Below are 20,695 nucleotides of genomic sequence, written 5' to 3' on the forward strand. Positions count from 1 at the left end.
TAATTTGACATACTAAGCATCCAAGTACAAACATCAAATAAGTTGTTGGATATAAGGGTTGGGAGTTAAGTCACAGCCGCATAAATAATAAAATAAACTTCTCAGACATGGAGTGCAAATTTGGGGAGGGTGGTGGGTAAAAGGTCCCGGGTCCTAAAGACAGCAGAGAATAATGAGAAAAACTCACCAGTAAAGTAGGAAAACAAGGTGAAAGGGAAGCCAGGATACAAGGTATGTAAGAGAAGAGTGGCCAGTTGTGCAAGATGCTTGTGAAATACCAACTTGAGGAAGGAACAGTGGTGTTTGTCCCCGTGGAGGTAGTTGATGGTTTTAAGAGAAACGGTTTCAGAGGAGTAATGGGGATAGGTGCCTCATAGGTGTGTGATTTCAGGAATGGCTGACTCAGGGATGCCCTTGGAAGGGAGAGACATGGGATGTTCTGAACTGCTCCGAGAGCATCAGTATGGATGGGTGACTAGCGGCGTGCTTGATGGCAGAGCCTCTCCTGAGGGCTTTACCGCTGCCCTTCAGTGGCTGTCTTCATGGTGCTGTGGAATTTTTTAATGCATTGTAACCAGATCATTCTGTATCACCTGAGACATACCTCCCTCCCTTTTAATCTTTCCAGGACAGCTGTCCTTCCTTTTATTATTTTTATTTTATTAGTCGTCTACTAATTTGTTCATTTTTATGTCATGTAGTAATTCTCTGTGGCTTACCCAAGTTACATCTTTCCTGCTCTGATGCTGATTTCTCTTCTGTAATTTTTCTCTTTTGAAATTAGTACAACACAGCTCCCCTGGTAGCTCAGTGGGTAGAGAATCCACCTGCCATGCAGGAGACCTTGGCTTCTATCCCTGGGTTGGAAAGATCCCCTGGAGGAGGGCATGGCAACCCACTCCAGTATTCTTGCCTGGAGAATCCCCATGGACAGAGAAGCCTGGCGGGCTGCAGTCCATGGGGTCGCAGAGAGTCAGACATGACTAAGCACAGCACAGGGCTAAGAAGCAGGCACCCACTGAATGAATTTCTTCTTATTTATTGCCATTATGAGTTCTCATTCATGAACCAGTCTAAGCCTGTTCTCGCCTCTCCCATATGTTAGCATCTCTTATTCTCCAGTGAGGTAGTGATGCCTCCTGGGTTCACAGGAAGCCGACTCACAGCTGCAGTGAAGGAGTCTTTGTCACACGGCCTGAGAGTTGGGGGGAGGATGGGCCTGTGCTGCCTGCTACTTCCGCCCCAGCTCCTCTGCCATTTCAGCGTGCCGCCTGGACCCCACTTCTTGTGATATCTTTGTCTGTTAGCAACTCTAAGAATATTCCATGGTTCCTCCATAGCAGACAGGGCACGTACCAGGGGATGTATCAAGAGGTAACAAGTCCAGTCACTGAATGAGCTTGAGATTGATTGTGTTCTTTTTAACCATTTGTAATTTTTTTGTTAGCATTGTGAGTTTTCCCCCAAGTATCTTTCAAAACTTTTAAAACTCATGGTGACCAACTGAAAAATTTTAACTGTCAAACTCATTTCCTCTTCTGGTTTATGCAGTATGTGACCCTGAAAGAGATGCCCGCCGTGCTTGTTTTCAAAGATGAAACCTATTTTGTTTATGATGGTAAGTTCCAGCATTTTAACTGATGTAAAACAAAACAGCTTACGATTAAAATGCTGTGTCTATTACATGCCTTAGATGTTGCTGTCAGATGCACCTACTGTTCACAAAACCCATTAGCTCAGTGACTGCTGGGTTTTCTTACCCTTCAGCTTCGTGTTTTCCACTCAGTGGTCTTTCATTCTGAGTTTCCTTACAATAAGTTTCTTTTTCTTTTTTTTAAATCAAATCATTTGCCTTCTTTAGAAATGAGCCCTATGCAGTTTCTCTACATTACTTTAAAATATTCAGAATTCATTTTAAAAGGGTCTGACATTTGAGACACACAAAGAAGTGGAAGAAATAAGCCATCTTCCACAGTGAAGCCTGCTTCTCCTGCCTTTTCATTGTTGTTGATAATGTCAGGAGCATGGGGATGAAGCTCAGAGGGCGTGGTATATTTCCTAATGAGTTTTAGTTTTATCACTTTCATGTATAATCTTCAGAAAATTTGACCTGGAGTGGAGATTGTGACCCAGTGATCAACTTCTGGTTTTATGTTTACTCTCCTAAGTCATCAATCTGAATCCATAAATGCTTTCAGATTTGTGTCATATTACTCATTTTATAGGTGTGATAACTTGAAAACGTTCTGTTTAGCAAGTGACCGAAAAAGCACATCTTTCAAGAAGTCAATAAAATCCAGTCTTCCTTCAAACACGTTGGCAGGCGTTTCCATCAGCTGCTTTTTCATGCAGTTGTGATCATTTTTCAGACTTACATTTCTAATTAGGACAGAATTATCTTGGATATTATATTTCCTGTCAGAGGAAGTATATGATGTTAGAAAAGGCTAAAATACTGTGTTTGATGTTATATGTGATTTTGTTTTACATAAGAAAAAGGATGTCATAAAATACAGAAGAGCAAAGAAATTAGAGTAAAATAATTGTCTATAAGGACATCATCCAAGAATAATCATGAGCCCAGGAAAACTATGTAGTAGGAGTATATATGTGCCTTCATTTTATCATTCTGTCAGTTTTCTTACATACTGCATTTTTGGCAGTATTACAGTCATGTTGTATTATTTTGTCACCTGCTTCACCCCTTAATTATTGTAATTTTTAAAAATGTATAAATGGCCTTCCTCAATGTGTACCATAATGATTTAAATTACTTCCTGTTTAGGGTATTTCAGTTATTTCCTATATTTTTATTTATTTATCTTTTGCTGTGTTAATGATGCTATAATGATGAATTGTTTTGTGTATTAATCCTCTTTTTACATTTGATTGTTTGCTTCGAATAGCTTTCTAAAAATGAAGTTCGTGATTTTAAGATTATGGTCCTGTGTCAGGCATTTTATAAATATTGCTAGATTAAACATTGTAAACATTTTAATGTCATATTTGTACTCTAATTTATTAACTTTGTTTTAAAGAGTATGAAGATGGTGATCTGTCATCTTGGATCAACAGGGAGAGGTTTCAGAATTACCTTACGATGGATGGCTTCCTCTTGTATGAACTTGGAGACACTGGTAACAGCATATGTACAACTCTCCATCACTCTACAAAGCTTTTCCTTAACTGATTACATAAATCTGTAGGAAATGAATTTTTAATTTCTATTTCATAATATCATTCCTTCTTTCAGACCTGAATGCCAGTTCAACTTTATGAGAATATAGATGAATATTACCAAAGAACATACATGTGGAATAAAGATTAGCTAGAAAGGGTACGTTCGGAGAAGGCGTTGGCACCCCACTCTAGTACTCTTGCCTGGAAAATCCCATGGATAGAGGAGCCTGGTAGGCTGCAGTCCATGGGGTCGCTAAGAGTCTGACGCAACTGAGGGATTTCACTTTCACTTTTCACTTTCATGCATTGGAGAAGGAAATGGCAACCCACTCCGGTCTTCTTGCCTGGAGAATCCCAGGGGCGGGGGAGCCTGGTGGGCTGATGTCTGTTGGATCGCACAGAGTCAGACGTGACTAAAGCGACTTAGCAACAACATGAAAGTGTTCGTTAAAGAATCAGTAGTGACAGGGAAAACAGAGCCTGGATAATAAGGAAATAAGAAAAAAATAACCACCAGAAACCTGTCCTCAGAAGACTGATTTTGTAATAGAATTTGGAATACAAGTAATGACAACCTTTGAAAGCACACTTCTACTTGTGCGGAAAATAAGGGTGTCAGGTTGGCATGGTTTCTTGAAGTTACATGCTCGAAAATGATAAGCAAAGCAAATATAAATATAGATACAGAAAGAAAGCTGTAAGAAACTAGCTGAATGGTCTCAAATAGATATAAACTACAAAAATTATAAGAAGCCAACCACGTGTTAGGAAGAAGTGCTTTGTTAGTTTGTATTAATTTTCAACAAAATACTTAACTTTCATCAGTTTGTGAGTTGTGTGAAAGAATGCAGTTTGAGTATATGAATTGTTAAATATTTACCATTATTGGGGCTTTCCTGATAGCTCAGTTGGTAAAGAATCTGCCTGCAATGCAGGAGACCCCGGTTCAATTCCTGGGTCAGGAAGATCCACTGGAGAAGGGATAGGCTACCCTGTCTAGTATTCTTGGGCTTCCCTTGTGACTCAGCTGGTAAAGAATCTGCCTGCAATGCAGGAGACATAGGTTTGATCTCTGGGTTGAGAAGATCCCCTGGAGAAGGGAAAGGCTACCCACTCCAGTATTCTGGCCTGGAGAAATCCATGGACTGTATAGTCCAGTTCAGTTCACTCGCTCAGTCGTGTCCAACTCCTTGTGACCCCATAAACTGCATGCAGCATGCCAGGCCTCTCTGTCCATCACCAACTCCTGGAGTCCACCCAGACCCATGTCCATCGAGTCAGTGATGCCATCCAACCATCTCATCCTCTGTCGTCCCCTTCTCCTCCTGCCCTCAATCTTTCCTAGCATCAGGGTCTTTTCACATGAGTCATCTCTTCGCATCAGGTGGCCAAAGTATTGGAGTTTCACCTTCAATATCAGTCCTTCTAATGAATACCCAGGACTGATCTCCTTTAGGATGGACTGGTTGGATCTCCTTGCAGTCCAAGGGACTCTCAAGAGTCTTCCCCAACACCACAGTTCAAAAGCATCAATTCTTCGGCGCTCAGCTTTCTTCACAGTCCAACTCTCACATCCATATATGACCACTGGAAAAACCATAGCCTTGACTAGACGAACCTTTGTTGGCAAAATAATGTCTCTTGATTTTTAACATTCTTGCCTAGGTTGGTCATAACTTTGCTTCCAAGGAGTAAGTGTGTTTAAATTTCATGGTTGCAACCACCATCTGCAGTGATTTTGGAGCCCAGAAAAATAAAGTCAGCCACTGTTTAAACTGTTTCTCCATCTATTTCCCATGAAGTGATGGGACCAGATGCCATGATCTTAGTTTTCTGAATGTTGAGCTTTAAGCCAACTTTTTCACTCTCCTCTTTCACTTTCATCAAGAGGCTGTTTAGTTCTTCTTCACTTTCTGCCATAAGGGTGGTGTCATCTGCATATCTGAGGTTATTGATATTTCTACTGGCAGTCTTGATTCCAGCTTGTGCTTCCTCCAGCCCAGCATTTCTCATGATGTACTCTCCGTATAAGTTAAATAAGCAGGGTGACAATATACAGCCTTGACATACTCCTTGTCACAAAGAGTCGGACACAGCTGAGCGACTTTCACTCACTAATTGATATTTATATTTTGGGGGTTGGAGGTAGGTTAGAATTTATCACTTGATGTTAAATAATTCAGGGTTTCACTCTGTTAAACATAATATGTTTAAAATAATTGGAATTGGATTTATAAGCTATATACTATTTTCTTGTTCGTAAGTACAGTAATAATTGGAAAGTTTGTATAATTAGGACTATAGAATTTAGATATGTCATTCTTCATTTCAGGAAAGCTTGTGGCTATTGCAGTAATTGATGAGAAAAATACATCAGTTGAACATACCAGGTATAGTGCCTTGAAATAGTTTTAAGCTTCAGCTGTCATCCAGTTCAGACTTTACATGGCCTTCAGATAAATTGATATGGTATGTTACTTTTCCTGCAGCGTTAAACATTAGATAAAGCAGCAGATACTATAATTGAATAATTTTATTTTTTCAAGTTGACAAGATGGAATGTTCATGTGTTTTTTATTTTCTTACAGATTAAAATCAATTATTCAGGAAGTTGCTAGAGATTACAGAGACCAGTTCCACAGGTAGGTGTTTGCATTCTGGAAAGCTCCATTATCTTTATTTCATTATATTTTGTAATACAGTAAAGCAAAAGTAAGGTGTATTCCATACTTTAAAAGATGAATCAAGGAGCTGAAATTAATTACAGCATGTTGCATTTCATTATGAATTGTTTGGACTTGAAGTTTGTTGATATATGTCTTACAAGTTAGAAAAAAAAAAAACCTTCTAATTTGAATCATACCTGCATCTTGTTAGGATTTAGGGTAAGTATGTGGTAAGAAAACATGCCCATACACAAGCATATATTTCAGAGGTGTTGTGGACTTGGCTCCAAACCACTGCAGTACAGCAAGTCACACGGAATCTCTGTTTCCCTAGTACATATAAAAATTATGTTTTGATATATGCTGTGGTCTGTTAAGTGTGCAGCAGCACTGTGTCTGAAAAAATGTCCATACTTTAAAAATGACAATCATTACCCTATCCTTCAGTGGGCTGTAATCTTTTTGCTGGTGGAAGGTTGCCCCCGTGTTGAAGGTTGCTGACTGACCAGGGTGGTCGAGATTGGGGTGGCCGTGGCTTTTTCTTAAAATAGAACAATAACATCTGCCTCATGGATCAACTCTTCCTTTCCTGAACAATTTCTCCATAGCATTGACAGCATTTTGCCCACATTAGAACATCTTTCAGAATCTGAAGTGATCCTCTCAAACCCTGCTCCTTTGTCAGCTAAGTTTATGTAATATTCTGAGTCCTCTAAATGTTGTGATTTCAACAGTCTTGGTAACCTCTTCCCCAGGAGTAGATTCCTGGAACCACTTTCTCTGCTCATCCATAAGAAGCAACTCTCATCCACTCATATGTTATCACAGGATTGTAGCAGTTCGGGCTCCATTCCTAACTCTAGTTTTCTGACTGTTCACTACATCAGTAGTCATTTCCTTCTCTGAAATGTTGAACGACTCAGAATCGTCTATGAGGGTTGGAATCTGCCTCTTCCAAACTCCTCTTGGTGTCGATATTTGACCTCTCCCCATGAATCATGAATGCTCTCAGTGGCATCTAGGATTGTGACTCCCTGCCGGAGGTTTGCAGTTGACTCTGCCCAGATCCACCAGATCTGTCACTGTGTGTGGCAGCTGTGGCCTTAGGAAATGTGCTTCTTCCCTAAGAAGACTTGAGAGTCAGAGGGCTGAAGAATGGGTGTTGTGTTAACGTTAGCAGGAGGGAACACAACATTCATCTCATTGTATCTCTCCATCAGAGCTCTTGGGGGACCCAAGTGCATTGTCAACCAGCAGATAGTTTGAATCTTTTTTGTTTTCCTGAGCAGTAGGTCTCAACAGTAGGGCTTAAAATATTATCAAACCATGTTGTAAATAGATATGCTACACCCAGGCTATGTTGTCATAAAAAGGCAGGGTAGATTTAGCATAATTCTTAAAAACTTTTAATATTTTTAAAATGATAAATGAGCATTGGTTTCAACTTAGAGTCACGAACTATGTTTGCCCCTCACAAGAGTCAGCCTGTCCTTTGAAGGTTTAAAAGCCAGGCATGGACATCTCCTCTCTGGCTCCAAAAGTCCTAGATGGCATCTTCTTCCGACAGAAGGCTGTTGCATCTACACTGAGAATCTCTAGTTTGATGCAGCCACCTTCATTAATGATCTGAGCTGGATCTGGGTAGCTTGCTGTGGCTTCTGCATCAGCTCTTGCTGCCTCACCTTGCACTTTGCTGTCATGCAGTAGGCTTCTGTCCTTAAGTCTAATAAACCACCCTCTGCTGGCTTCAAATTTTCTTCCCAGTTTCTTCAGCTTTCTCAGCCTCTACAGAACTGAAGGGAGTTAGGGCCTTGCTCTGGGTTAGGCTTTGGCTTAAGGAAATGTTTTAGCTGCTTTGATCTTCTATCCAGAAACCCCCAAACTCTGCGTATCAGTAATAAGGCTGTTTTACTTGCTTGCCATTTGTGTAGTCACTGGAATAGCACCTTTAATTTCCTTCAAGAACTTTCCCTTGGCATTCATAACTTGGCTGACTATTTTGCTGCAAGAGGCCTAGCTTTCAGCCTATCTCAACCTTCAACTTCCCTCCCTTTCTGAACTGGATCTTTTATAGCTTTGGATTTAAAGTGAGAGACACGGGACTCTTTCACTTGAACATTTAGAGGCCATTGTAGGGTGATTACCCCGTCTGATTTCAACATTGTTGTGTCTCAGGGAACAGGGAGGCCAGAGGAGAGGGAGAGAGATGGGAGAATGGCTGGTTGGTGGAGAAGTCAGAACACACATAACATTTATTACTTAAATTGGAAGTCTTACATGGACACAGTTCATGGCGCCCCAAAATCACAGCAGTAACATTACAGATCACTGCTTACGGATCATCAGAGCAGATATAAAAATAATGAAAAAATTTGTAATATTGTGAGAATTACTAAAAATGTGACACAAAATGAGCAAATACTGTTGGTAAAATAGCACTGATAGACTCACTCAACGGAGTTGCAAGAAACTTCAATTTGTTAAGGTGAAAAAAGGAAAAAAGCATACTATCTGGGAACTGCTACTGCTGCTGCTAAGTCGCTTCAGTCGTGTCTGACTCTGTGCGACCCCATAGACGGCAGCCCACCAGGCTCCCCCATCCCTGGGATTCTCCAGGCAAGAAGACTGGAGTGGGTTGCCATTTCCTTCTCCAGTGCGTGAAAGTGAAAAGTGAAAGTGAAGTCACTCAGTCGTGTCTGACTCTTAGGGACCCCATGTACTGCAGCTCACCAGGCTCCTCTATCCATGGGATTTTCCAGGCAAGAGTCCTGGAGTGGGTCGCCATTGCCTTCTCCGATCTGGGAACTACAGTAAAGCAAAGCCCAGTAAAATGAGATTGTCTGTTTAGTCATGCATTTGAGGTACAGTTCAGTGAGCAGCTACAAATCAGATGCAGAAAGATGATGATTTTAACAAGAACTCAAAGTAAATGGAACCTAAAAAATAGGTAGTATTTTTCCTGTGTGCTGAGTCAGTTTGTCATAAGACAGTCAGTGTAAATCTGTCACATTACATATTGTACCTTTTTTATGCTGAGTCTCTCAATGATGTGTCAATTATATATATATATTTATTTCTCCTATTACATAGTATGAAACAAAATAGAAATGTCTTTAAAATTTTCTTGTTATATTGTGTTTGTATCTCCAAAGCTAGTAGAATTGACACTTTTTAATATTTATTGTATATAATTTATATGTTATATGTTTACAGTATTTACATGCTTAGCAAACAATAAATTCAGTGGTTTGTATTTATTCTTTTTTTGTATATTAATATTTAACATTGCTCTCTTTATCTCTCTTCTTTTTGGTTGTTGATTAGGATTTTCAGTTTGGCCATATGGATGGAAATGACTATATAAATACCTTGCTGATGGAGTAAGTAAAATGCTAAATGACTCAATGATTTTGTTACCAACTCTTCTTTGTTGTTTTGGCCACACTGTGTGGCTTACAGGATTTTAGTTCTTCGATCGAGGTTTGAACGCATGCCCCCTGCAGTAGGAGTGTGGGGTCCTGACCATCAGACCACCAGGGCAGTCCTGACTATTAGTTTTTAAATTTCTGTTTTTCAAAGACAGGCAGAAGGACTAATAGCTGAAAGAAAGCAAACCTTTGTATATGTTAGTAAAGATACACTCCCATTAAATATTTTACTTTAGGTTTTAAAATCTGTATTTGAAACTTACTAAACTTTAAAATTCTCTATTCTAAAAATATACTCCCATTTTAATGTTGATAACATAGTATTTTGGAAAGAATATCATCATTCAAAAATTTGTAAACTTTGTAGTTTCTGTCTAAAATGCACCTTAATTCAGTTTTAATGAATAAAACTTAATTAGAAAATTTTTAGCATTCAGGGATTAATTACTATTCTAAAAGAATTTATTTTAACAGACTTTATAGGAAAACTATGCAGTTTTAAAATAATACTGATTATGCTTATGGTATTAAGATATGATTTGTCACTTCAGAAAGTTGATATTAGAAAACATTTACCAAACCTATACCAAAGTAATAAATTTCAAATGAAAGCCTATTAGATTCATTGGACATTTAGTGAGTATTTGCTGTATGTCACACGCTGTGTTTGGCACTGCACTGTTGATGCAAAAAAGTGAGTAGATTATGGAGTCCCCGTCTTCAGATGTTTCCAGTTTGCTCGGTTAGACAGGATGATGGTTGCAGACTGTCTGAGAATGTGAGAAACCCCCCACTGCCGCCCTCATCCTGACACACAGAAGGCGCAGGGGCTCAGAAAATGCTTGCCAGAGGAGGCAGTAATTAAGAGAAGTTCTAAAGAATGAGAAGGTAGCTGAATGAAGAACGCAGAGAGGTCATTTCAGGCAGGGAGCAATAGGCAGACACACGAGCGTTTGGAAAATGGGTCTTAAAAAGAGCACAGGCGTGAAAATGGGGAAATCCCTCCAGAGCCTAAAATTACAACGTTCAGTTCAGTTCAGGTGCTTGACTTTTTGGCCTCCATGGACTGCAGCACACGAGGCCTCCCTGTCCATCACCAACTCCCGGAGCTTGCTCAAACTCATGTCCATTGAGTCGGTGATGCCATCCAACCATCTCATGCTCTGTCATCCACTTCTCCTCCAGCCCTCAATCTTTCCCAGCATCAGGGTCTTTTCAGATGAGTCAGTTCTTTGCATCAGGCGGCCAAAGTATTGGAGTTTCAGCATCAGTCCTTCCAAGGAATATTCAGGATTGATTTCCTTTGGGATTGACTGGTTTGATCTTGCAGTCCAAGGGTCTTCTCCAATACCACAGTTCAGAAGCATCAATTCTTTGGTGCTCAGCTTTCCTTATGGTCCAACTCTCACATCTATACATGACTACTGGAAAAACCATAGCTTTGACTATATGGATCTTTGTCGGTAAAGTGATGTGTCTCTGCTTTTTAATAGGCTGTCTAGGTTTGTCACAGCTTTTCTTCCAGGGAGCAAATGTCTTAATAATCTTAAAATTACAAAGTAAAGTAGCTTTATTCATTTATAATCAATTCATTATCCTTGGAGAAGGCAAAGGCACCCCACTCCAGTACTCTTGCCTGGAAAATTCCATGGACAGAGGAGCTTGGTAGGCTGTAGTCCATGGGGTCACTAGGAATCGGACACGCCTGAGTGACTTCACTTTCACTTTTCACTTTCATGCATTGGAAAAGGAAATGGCAACCCACTCCAGTGTTCTTGCCTGGGGAATCCCAGGGACGGGGAAGCCTGGTGGGCTGCCGTCTCTGGGGTCGCACAGAGTTGGACATGACTGAAGTGACTTAGCAGCATTATCCTTATTCCAGTAAGAATTTGAGAGGGTTTACCAAAGATATAAAGTACCAGATTTAATACATAATGAAGAAATTAAGACAAAGGAAAATAAAGTATACAATTATTAAAGGTACTTATTTGAATTTTTAATACTCAATACAAAGTATAAAAACATGGTTTACGCATTCCCATCACCTATAAAATGACTGTTGCTTACAGGAGTTCGGTTGACCCTGTAGAGACATAAGAGAAATTGCTATGCTGCGTGATCTTATAAAGGGGGCACATTATAATGTGCTCAGTCATGTCCAACTCTTGGAGATCTCATGGATCGTCGCTCACCAAGCTCCTCTGTCCATGGGAATCTCCAGACAAGAACACTGGAGTGGATTGCCATTTCTGCCTCCTGGGGATCTTCCCAACCCAGAGGTCAAACCCGTGTCTCCTGTACTGGCAAGCGGATTCTTTACTATGCGCCACCTGGGAAGCCCCATATTACAGTAGAAATGTGTTTTGTAGAATTTTGTTATACTGTGTATAGTGAGGATTTCAATACAACCACTTTTTATAATGTTCTTGGAGGCAAGCCAGTAAAGTGATGAAGTAAAACATTGTGAGCAAGAGGCCAAAGCAGTTTGTGCCTGATAAACATCTTGATTCTGGGTAATACTCAGAATTTCTAGAGATGGATGGACATTCCTTCAGGAGTATTATTTCTAATGTGAGTTATGTGATAGTAGAAGTTTTGCTACTGCTATGGTTAGAAGTTTGTATTTTTTTTTTTTTGAGAGAAGAGAGAAAGCATATAATGATGGTTATATAGTAATTGAAAGTCCTCAATGAACACTTCTGTGATCAACACTGGACTGGGTGGTCAGCCTGTGTTTTCTGACTTTTACGCCAACTCAGTAAGGTGTAAGTACTATTATTCTTTCCATTTTATATAGATGAGGAAATGGAAATTTCTTAGAAGAAACTCAAGTTAACTAATAAGCCAAATGATGCCCAGCAAGTAAGTCAGAGACCCAGGCCCCTAATCCAGACTTCTCTAACTCCAAAAGCTCCTCACCAGTGTACCATCAGTACTGACACATACGTTAGTGGAATTTAATCAGTATTTATGCCTAGAAGTTTTTAACTTAGGGCAAAATACATGATATTACATGATAGTTTAACACGGTAGCTTTGACTATGTTTTTTACTTTTTCTCCAAGGAAATAGGGTCCTCTCAGACCTTTGGTGTGTTAAATTATTTTGTATTAGGTGTCTGTGAGATAGGATGAGGGGTTATTTTTCATCATTATTCAAATTGAATTATCTCAGAAAATATTGTTTCCAGTTCAGCTGTGTATTTTAATTTCTTCATAAAGTATATTTTTGTAGGAAGACCAGGTTCTTAATTCATTCCATAAAAATAGAATTTTGCTTCTGATACAATATAATGATAATTGCTATAAGTCAAAAAGTTGTTTCCTGGTTTTGTGAACAAGAATGAAGCTAAGATTATTTTTTAATTACACAGTTAATTATTGCCTAATAATACTGGATAATAAAGTACCCTAGTACCCACTGGTGTAAAACAGTAATCATTTATTCTCTCTCTCGCTTGTCTGGGCTTGGCTGACCTTGTCTGGGCATAGTCCCATGTGGCTGCAGGCTGCCAGTTAGGTCCAGGCCTCGCCTCCCTGTCGTCCCCATACTTGGCAGGTAGATCCTCTGCTCAAGGCAATCATGGAGACACGCGAAGATGCGCACATTGTCTCCCTGGGAGAAGCATGTGGTGTGGGGAGGGGTCGAGGATTATTAAGCAAGAAAGCAGCCTCCTGGACTCAGTTACTCATGTGGTGATCATACAGGGCTGTGAATTGTTTCTACTGTAAAGTTCTGTGCTTTTCCATAATAGACACACGAATAACCATGAACTGATACAAATAGACACACAACTCACCCTAACCTGAATGAAGGCCCTTTCTATAATTATGCAAAGTCCTATCCTTGAAGGGAAAAAGATAAAAAGTATTTGAAGTAAATGACACATTAGTAATATTATGTTACGGTTTTTGTCTGCAAACTGAATTGACATCTAGTATGTCCCTGGAGCACCCAGGAGGATGGGTGATTGTACTGTGGGGTGGTGGCAAGTTGAGAGGCTTTGGAATTATGTTTATTGAACTGCTGTTCTGTACAAGGGATGTGCTGGATATTTAACTTGAATTTTCTCATTTAATTGCTTTTACAAGATAAGTCCTCCCCCTTTTCAGTTCAGTTCCTGGAGAAGGAAATGGCAACCCACTCCAGTACTCTTGCCTAGAAAATTCCATGGATGGAGGAGCCTGGTGGGCTACAGTCCATGGGGTCGCAAAGAGTTGGACACGACTGAGCGACTTCACTTCACTTCAGTTCAGTCACTCAGTCGTGTCTGACTCTTGGCAACCCCATGGACTGCAGCACGCCAGGCCTCCCTGTCCATCAACAACTCCTGGAGTTTACTCAAACTCCCCCACCTTTATTTACCTTTAAATGAAAAATATTAGCTTTAAGCTGCATTGTGGGAAAGCATCAGAGTGGACCACAGGCAGTGACTCTGGAGACAACGCTTCAACTGAAGTGGGCTGTGTGTGATTAACAGTGATGGTGTTTAACATAGACTTGTGCAAGGGATTATACTGCCCAGAAACGGGCACTTCATACATACTAACTTTTATCTTTAGGTTTAATCATAAATATTTAGCTATCTGATATTGTATGCTAGCAATTCTCATAAATGTTAATTTAGCTATTTTTTAAATTGATGCACAATTTGAAATTATGTAAACAGAGGAAGGCAAAACCATTATAGCTCCCTTTTGTATTTTTAGTTATTTGGATTTAATTCAAACATCAGGATATTTGTTGTCTCTGTGTTTAACATGTATTTTGACTTCTCTGTTTTTTTTTTTTTATTTTCAGTGAATTGAAAGTCCCAACTGTGGTTGTACTGAATACTTCAAACCAACAGTACTTTTTACTAGATAGACAGATTAAGAATGCAGAAGACATGGTCCAGTTCATTAATAACATCTTGGATGGCACAGTAGATGTGAGTTGTTCACTGTAATTTCAAAGGGGTGATGGGAGGACGTAGAGGAGAAATGAGTTCTTTTCCTGTGATTCTGAGAAGATGATTCGGCCTCCCCCCGGGTAGGGCAGACCTCTGTCCTCCCCAGTTCTCTCACTGTAGGTGGAGTCAGTTCCGCAGGCTGTCAGTGGCCAGGGCACTGATGGGCGGGACTCTGTTGGGAGGGCATGTCCGGTTGTCATAGTGACGGGGAGGTGCTTGACATGTAGAGTCAGAGTCAGGGCTGTGGAGGCTGAGAGGTCTGCGGGGGACAGAGCCATCTGATGGTGAACTAAATAATTCTTAGTATCTGGATTCACAAATACAGTTGAATAGTCACTTGGATTAGTTTTCTTAAAAAAACCTGTGAATAAAGCCACAGTTTCTTTAAAAGATCAGGAAATGTATTTAGAACCAGCCTGAGTGGACAATTCCAAATAGAATTCTGTAAAACATTTCTCAGAATGATGAATGGATAATCTAAACTTTTTTTAAGAGAAAATATGAAACTTCTGTGCTTTCATGAAACTTAATTATTTTGTGAGACTGGTTTCAGCTTTACACAAACTATTTGAAAGTTGGCTCACAGAGTAACAAGTATTTCTTCTTTGGGAATGCTCTTAACCACGTAGTAGGGTTTTATGTTTGTAAAGGTAACACTTGTTCAAGTGAGGCTCACCTGTGTGAGTAAGAGCCCTTCTGTGTCCGTTAGTGAGATTGGGGGAGGGAACAGACTTCAGGGGGTGCTGAATAAGGAACTGGATGGGTTTCCGTCAGGAATCTTGCCCCCTCTGCCTTCCAGCCCTGTTTCCCTTTGGGTTTCATCACCGAGGAGGCTCTCCCTGTAGGACAGGAAAGACCCTGCAGCAGCTCTTAGCACGCTCAGCTAAACTCAGAAACAGGGCGGGCCTGTACCCGGGGCGGGCCAGCCTCAGCCAGAGTGCTAGGGAGGACGTGTTTTCAGAGGAGAGTCAGAGTGTGTTCATACAGGAGGACAGAAGCAGGGAGGGATAGAAAGAACAGGAAGGTTTACTCCACAACTCTCAGGTGCTCCGTGTAATCTTTTGTCGTCAACTCTTGACCTACCATCCTAAGAATGATTACCTAACAGATGAATGAAATGATAGCACTGAAATAATAGTTTGTTTCTTCCTGTTAACTTTAAGGCCCAAGGAGGTGACAGCATTTTGCAGAGATTGAAACGAATAGTATTTGATGCCAAATCTACTGTTGTGGTAAGTTGTGACAGTGTGTTTAGTGTCATTGATAATTGAGAACATAGGGATATAGGTTTTGTCTAAGATATTAATAAAATCTGGAGTTGCAAAGGATTTGATAAAAATACATCTTACAAGATGAGATCTAGTACATATTTATGTTAAGAAAAGATACTGATCAGATGAAAATTAAGTTTCTCCAGTTGTTTTTTTCTGTATGATTGGTGAGGCAACTGGAATTCAGTATCGCTCAACTTAACAGCATGACTTGGTGTTTTTCAGAGTTTCTTTCCTCCTCCTGCCCTTCTCAGTCCTTGGATCTGAAACCCTCTTGCTGAGAAGTCCAGGAAATCTCTCTTACTATCCCAGCTTCAGCTGTCAGCTTGGCTGCAGAGTAGCCCTAAATTTGTTGAAGCCTTAAACGTAGTTCTCGCTGTCTGTTTTAACTACTCCTCGGGTGTTTTCATTCATTGTGGCCTGAAGTAACTAAAACTGAACTCATCTTCCACTGGTGAGAAGTTGCCGCTGTTAATCCTGACCTACTCCTGCGCCTTCCATTTTTCGTGACCTTTCCATGGGTTGGGCCCTGGTCACATGCGTGTGAATGGCCTCCACGCGGTTTGCTGCTCACTTCGTCCTGCCCTGTCTCCAAGTCCTCTCTGAACCTCTGCATGATTAGTGTTAACTGCAGTGATCGGCACTGATCACTCTCCTCCCCTTTTCCAGTGACTCACGTCACTGTTCTCTGTCCCTCTTACATTTTCTCGGTCTGAGCCCACACTGGACCCCGGCCTGCCTTGTTCTTGCTTGCAGCACCTTGACTCTGTGATGTTGTTTTCCATTATCTCACTCCCAAGTGACCCTGCTCTGCTTTGAATTTGTCTCTTTAGTTCTCAAGAGTTACAGTCACAATCCATAGACTATAGTATAGTTGAAAAACTCATTCATGTTGCTTTTACTTTTCTGGGATCTGAGGGAAATTACTAAGTTAATTTTAGTAATTTCTAATCAGACAAGTAAAAAATGTTATGTGAAGAGAGTATTACCTTCCTTATGGTAAATAACCAGCCTTCTCAAGCCAGGATATGGCTGTAAAGCTGTTGGCACATAACAACCACCTCAAAGAGCTTTGTGATTAATGTGAGGAAAACAAATGTCGTTTGAAAAGGAAATGGATTGGTGTCCACTTGAGACTATCCTCAGCGTTGTTAATCGGCTATCCTCCAATACAAAATAAAAAGTTTCAATTAAAAAAAAACAAAACAAAATGGAGGATTTGGTGCCCTTTTTTGCTGCCGATAGCTTGGCTCCACATACTCACATACACGGATATAAAATGTCTAAAGTGTCTTTCACGGGGTAGTTACTGCAGAAAAACTGACATTGATTCATTGGAACGAAAAGCAGGTTGGAGGGCCGCAGGAGGAGGAACTCTGTAGTGGCTTTCAAGTTCCTTGCCGGTGTCCGTGTCAGGCGGCCTCACAGGGGCCTCCTTGTTTCTCCACAGTCCATATTCAGGAGCTCCCCGCTGATGGGCTGCTTCCTCTTCGGCCTGCCCCTGGGCGTCATCAGCATCATGTGCTACGGCATCTGCACGGCCGACGCGGACGGCGGCTACATAGAGGAGCGGTACGAAGTGTCCAAGAACGAGCCCGACGACAGCCCGGAGCCGGCGGAGCGCCCTGAGCCCCCGCAGCCCAGGGGCGCGGCGTCTCCGCTGCCCGCCCCGCAGGAGCCCAAAGACGTGCTAGAGAAGAAGAAGGATTGAGACCCGGCTCGGATAGACTGTTGCATAGGATTTCACATTATTAAAAGAGTCTATTTATTGAATTTAGACATTTAATCATGACCTTTCCAGAAGAGAACGTGGTATTTGTATTTTGCTAACATCAACTGCATGGGTTATAAAATAGTCCTTCCACAAACGGGGAGATGTTTGGAGCAAAGAGATGGGAAGTTTGTCCAAGTCAGTCAGTCAAAACACTCCGTCAGAGTTTACCTTGTAGATGTTGTTCTACCAGACCAGTTCTATTTGCATGTTTCTCTATCTGAATATTCTGTGACAAAATTAAGATTCCTGGGCAGAATATTTAAATCAGCCAGTCAGGTAGAAGATACATGTGTGATAGAGAAAAATAACACCTCCACCTCCCACCATGCATTCTCCTCTGTTTTGGATAAGATTTATATGGACAAAATTAAGTCTTTGAAATTTAGGCACTTTAAAGAGAACTAGTAACTTTTTCCAAGGATCAAATTAAGATTATGAGATAATTTGGTTTTATATAGCATAGTGATTTTATTTTGTTATTATTTTTAAAGGAGAGGAACTGTTACTTCTTACCTTTATACTCGGTTGCATTATAGAACTTTCATAGGGGCCTATAATGTGGGCCTGTATTGTCTTACGTTTAATCTTCACCGCGTAAACAGGATTTACTTGGATCAGTGATTTCAGATGATGGCTCGGACACTGAGTCAATGTCTCAGCCAACGCTGTGGGAAGGGCAGGGCTCTTTGTTACTCCTGCCTCCCCTGCTTTAGCCAGAACAGCCTACTCTTGTTTCTCTGTTTTATATATTGGCATTTCATCTAAAAATTTTCTCTGATAAAAAGCTCTTGCTGCTTAGTAATATATTTTTATGTTTATGTTTAGTAACTTTATGGTAACTTAAGATCTAATGTGTGTATATGGGTGTGTGTATATATATACACATACATATACACATACAGAATTTACTGACATCTGTTATGTTATGCTATGGGCGTGCCTGTTCATAATGAGTGACATAATCAGCCTATGAAGAAAATTCACATGGCAGTGAGTAGAGATCTGCCAGTTGCTCTCTCCATCCTCCCAGGTGTTACCCATTTCAGCCAGTGACCCTTCATCTCTCCATGATGGAATAACATCGGAATTCTATCCTAAGTAATGAGCAAAGTTGGTATTTTTTTTTAAATAATAGTATGGTATGTTTATCATAGATTAGCTTATTTTTGAGACCTTTATTTTTGAACTAAGTTTAGGATTTTTATTAAGTGACTGTAATTTGAGTGGTTATTCATTGAATTATTAAACATTTTAAAATGTTTCATCACTTTAAAAGTATGTAATTTATGGTCCTGATACTGAAGCTGTTCGGGGCTGCGGTCCCCAGGGCAGCCTAGGGTTATCTCTGATGCCATGATCACCACTAACCTGAAGCTCTTGAGTCTTAAGTCCTAAGGAGTCACCTGTAATTGCTTTCTTGTACCTTTTAGTATATAATAATTATTTATTCTTAAATTTGGTACTTCATCATTACCATTTTTATAATGGAAGCACATAGGCAGTCACAGGAAATTGCAGGAAACACTAGAATGAAATGGTATTCTTAAATGGAAATTGAATATAGATACTGTTAATTTAATAAGGAAATTTCTCTCTAACGAGTAACAAGTGAGTCTTTTGGAAAATAGGTATGAATAGGCTTGTTTTGTTCTGTGTGTGTGAAAGTCTTAGTTAGACACAGATCCTCGGGCTCAGCCTGGCCGGGAAGTTAGAGCTTAGCCACTACCAGCGACAGGAGGAGGTTGCGAGAATGTCACGGCTTTTTTCTTCATGTTTATCACTATCAGGTCCATCATCGGCGTGGTTTTGTCTTTTGTCAAGCACACCTGTAAATTAAACAGCAAAAGAGGTAAGAGAAAAAGAGCAAAGCTTAGTAGGTATCAACACAGTTCAGTGACGTTTGTATTCTGAGATTTTTCTCATCTATTAAAGCCTTAGTTCTTTGTTACCTTTTTCACAACTCTGTACTGTTGCCTCATATTCTGTTTGTGTTTTCAAAATGTGATGTTGGGGAAACAAAAAGTATAGATGGTTTGTAAGTGATTTTTTTTTAAATTTTGCTTTTTAGTTGTTTAAGATAACTGTCACAGTATCTTCACAAAACAAATGGAAAAGTTTTGCTCACTAGTATGGTTTTCCCTTTAGTGTGATAGCAGAGTTTACTAGGAATGCTGTTTTCATTTTAGGAAAAAATTTCTTCAAAATAAAGGTAGGTTTCTTAATGAATCTTGTAGAACATAGATACACTGAACATCCTAATTCAGTGACAAGTCTTACTGTGATCATGTCAGTAGGGGGAATATCCTTTAGTAAGTTGGACTTCTGCCTTCTCTTTCAGTTGCAATAAAGTTCTCTTTCTAACTTCTGAAATCCAGGATCCTAGATGCTTGCTGTTGCTTAATCCGGTGCTCACAGTTTTTAAAGATGTTTCAGCGAGAGTTTTTATCAGCAGCACACTTCATTATAGCTGGCAGTCCTTTTTGCTTCATTGTATGCATTAATAGTTCTGAAACTGCCATCTGAAATCTAGGTGGATTAGACCGGGGATTTCCATTTTCTTCTTCATACATGTGCTCCCTGGTGTCTGAAGTAGAGATAACATGAAGAGCCAGAAGTCTAGAGGCTGAGTCGGGACAGGCTGTATGAATAGTAAAGCAATTAGTTACACTTTTTTATTTAGCGGATATTTGTTCTTACTGTTTCTTGTGTTTTGTTTCAGGGATGTTTTTTATTTTTCAAAAATAAATATTTTCATCATCACTTCATATGATATGGAGGTAGGGCAGGGAAAAATCACTCAGCTATTCTTATTACACAGAGGTTATTCTGACAAACTGATATCAGTTCATTGGTGGGATTATGTTTGCCGTTTTTTATTTTTATAAATATATATTTTTTTCTGAATGTGTCTGAGTCCAAGAGTGGGCAGAAAATAATTTTCTACTTTGGACTAATCTATAAAGGTTTTTGAAAGTCTGTATTATTAATACTAACTTGTTGAATTCATGATCTCCTGCCTTAAGGCACCAATTGTAAACCTTCGTTTTTCTAAATAAATTAATTGAAAACATATAACCATTTTATTTTTACTATTTATCTTTTGGTTGTCTGGGATGTAAATTTTTCTCTGTGCAAGCAAAAAGGGCAGTTGAGACTCATCTTACACAAAGTAATTTTTTTCCCCTCTTGTTAATTGTAAGTTTGTAATTATAGAAACATAGTTTTTAAAAATTTAAACAAATTTGATAGAGATCAGGTTATAATTAATTCTTTCATATAGAAGATGAAAAACCTGAGATTCATGAGTTTGATATATTTTGTATTTGTAAAACCTGATTATATTAAGTATTAATTGCAGAATTTAAAGCTAGAATAATTGGATTTGAGTCCTTGATCCAACTGCTAAATTGTAGTCTTAGACCCAGC

At 39.8% G+C, this 20,695-nt stretch overlaps 1 protein-coding gene across 1 annotated transcript in view; it reads left to right on the forward strand.

Moving 5' to 3' along the window:
- The window catches only part of TMX3 (thioredoxin related transmembrane protein 3), a 38,413-nt gene extending 18,046 nt beyond the window's left edge, over positions 1-20,367 (forward strand). The window contains exons 9-16 of the mRNA XM_005903765.3: positions 1,552-1,618; positions 3,039-3,137; positions 5,513-5,570; positions 5,769-5,822; positions 9,170-9,226; positions 14,074-14,203; positions 15,388-15,456; positions 16,946-20,367. Coding sequence (XP_005903827.2) covers positions 1,552-1,618; positions 3,039-3,137; positions 5,513-5,570; positions 5,769-5,822; positions 9,170-9,226; positions 14,074-14,203; positions 15,388-15,456; positions 16,946-17,206 — 795 coding nt within the window. The 3' untranslated portion in view covers positions 17,207-20,367. The remainder of the gene's footprint in view (positions 1-1,551; positions 1,619-3,038; positions 3,138-5,512; positions 5,571-5,768; positions 5,823-9,169; positions 9,227-14,073; positions 14,204-15,387; positions 15,457-16,945) is intronic.
- Positions 20,368-20,695: the final 328 nt, after the last annotated feature.

The sequence above is a fragment of the Bos mutus genome, chromosome 24, assembly GCF_027580195.1.
Source record: "Bos mutus isolate GX-2022 chromosome 24, NWIPB_WYAK_1.1, whole genome shotgun sequence".
NCBI classification, from domain to species: Eukaryota; Metazoa; Chordata; class Mammalia; order Artiodactyla; family Bovidae; genus Bos; species Bos mutus.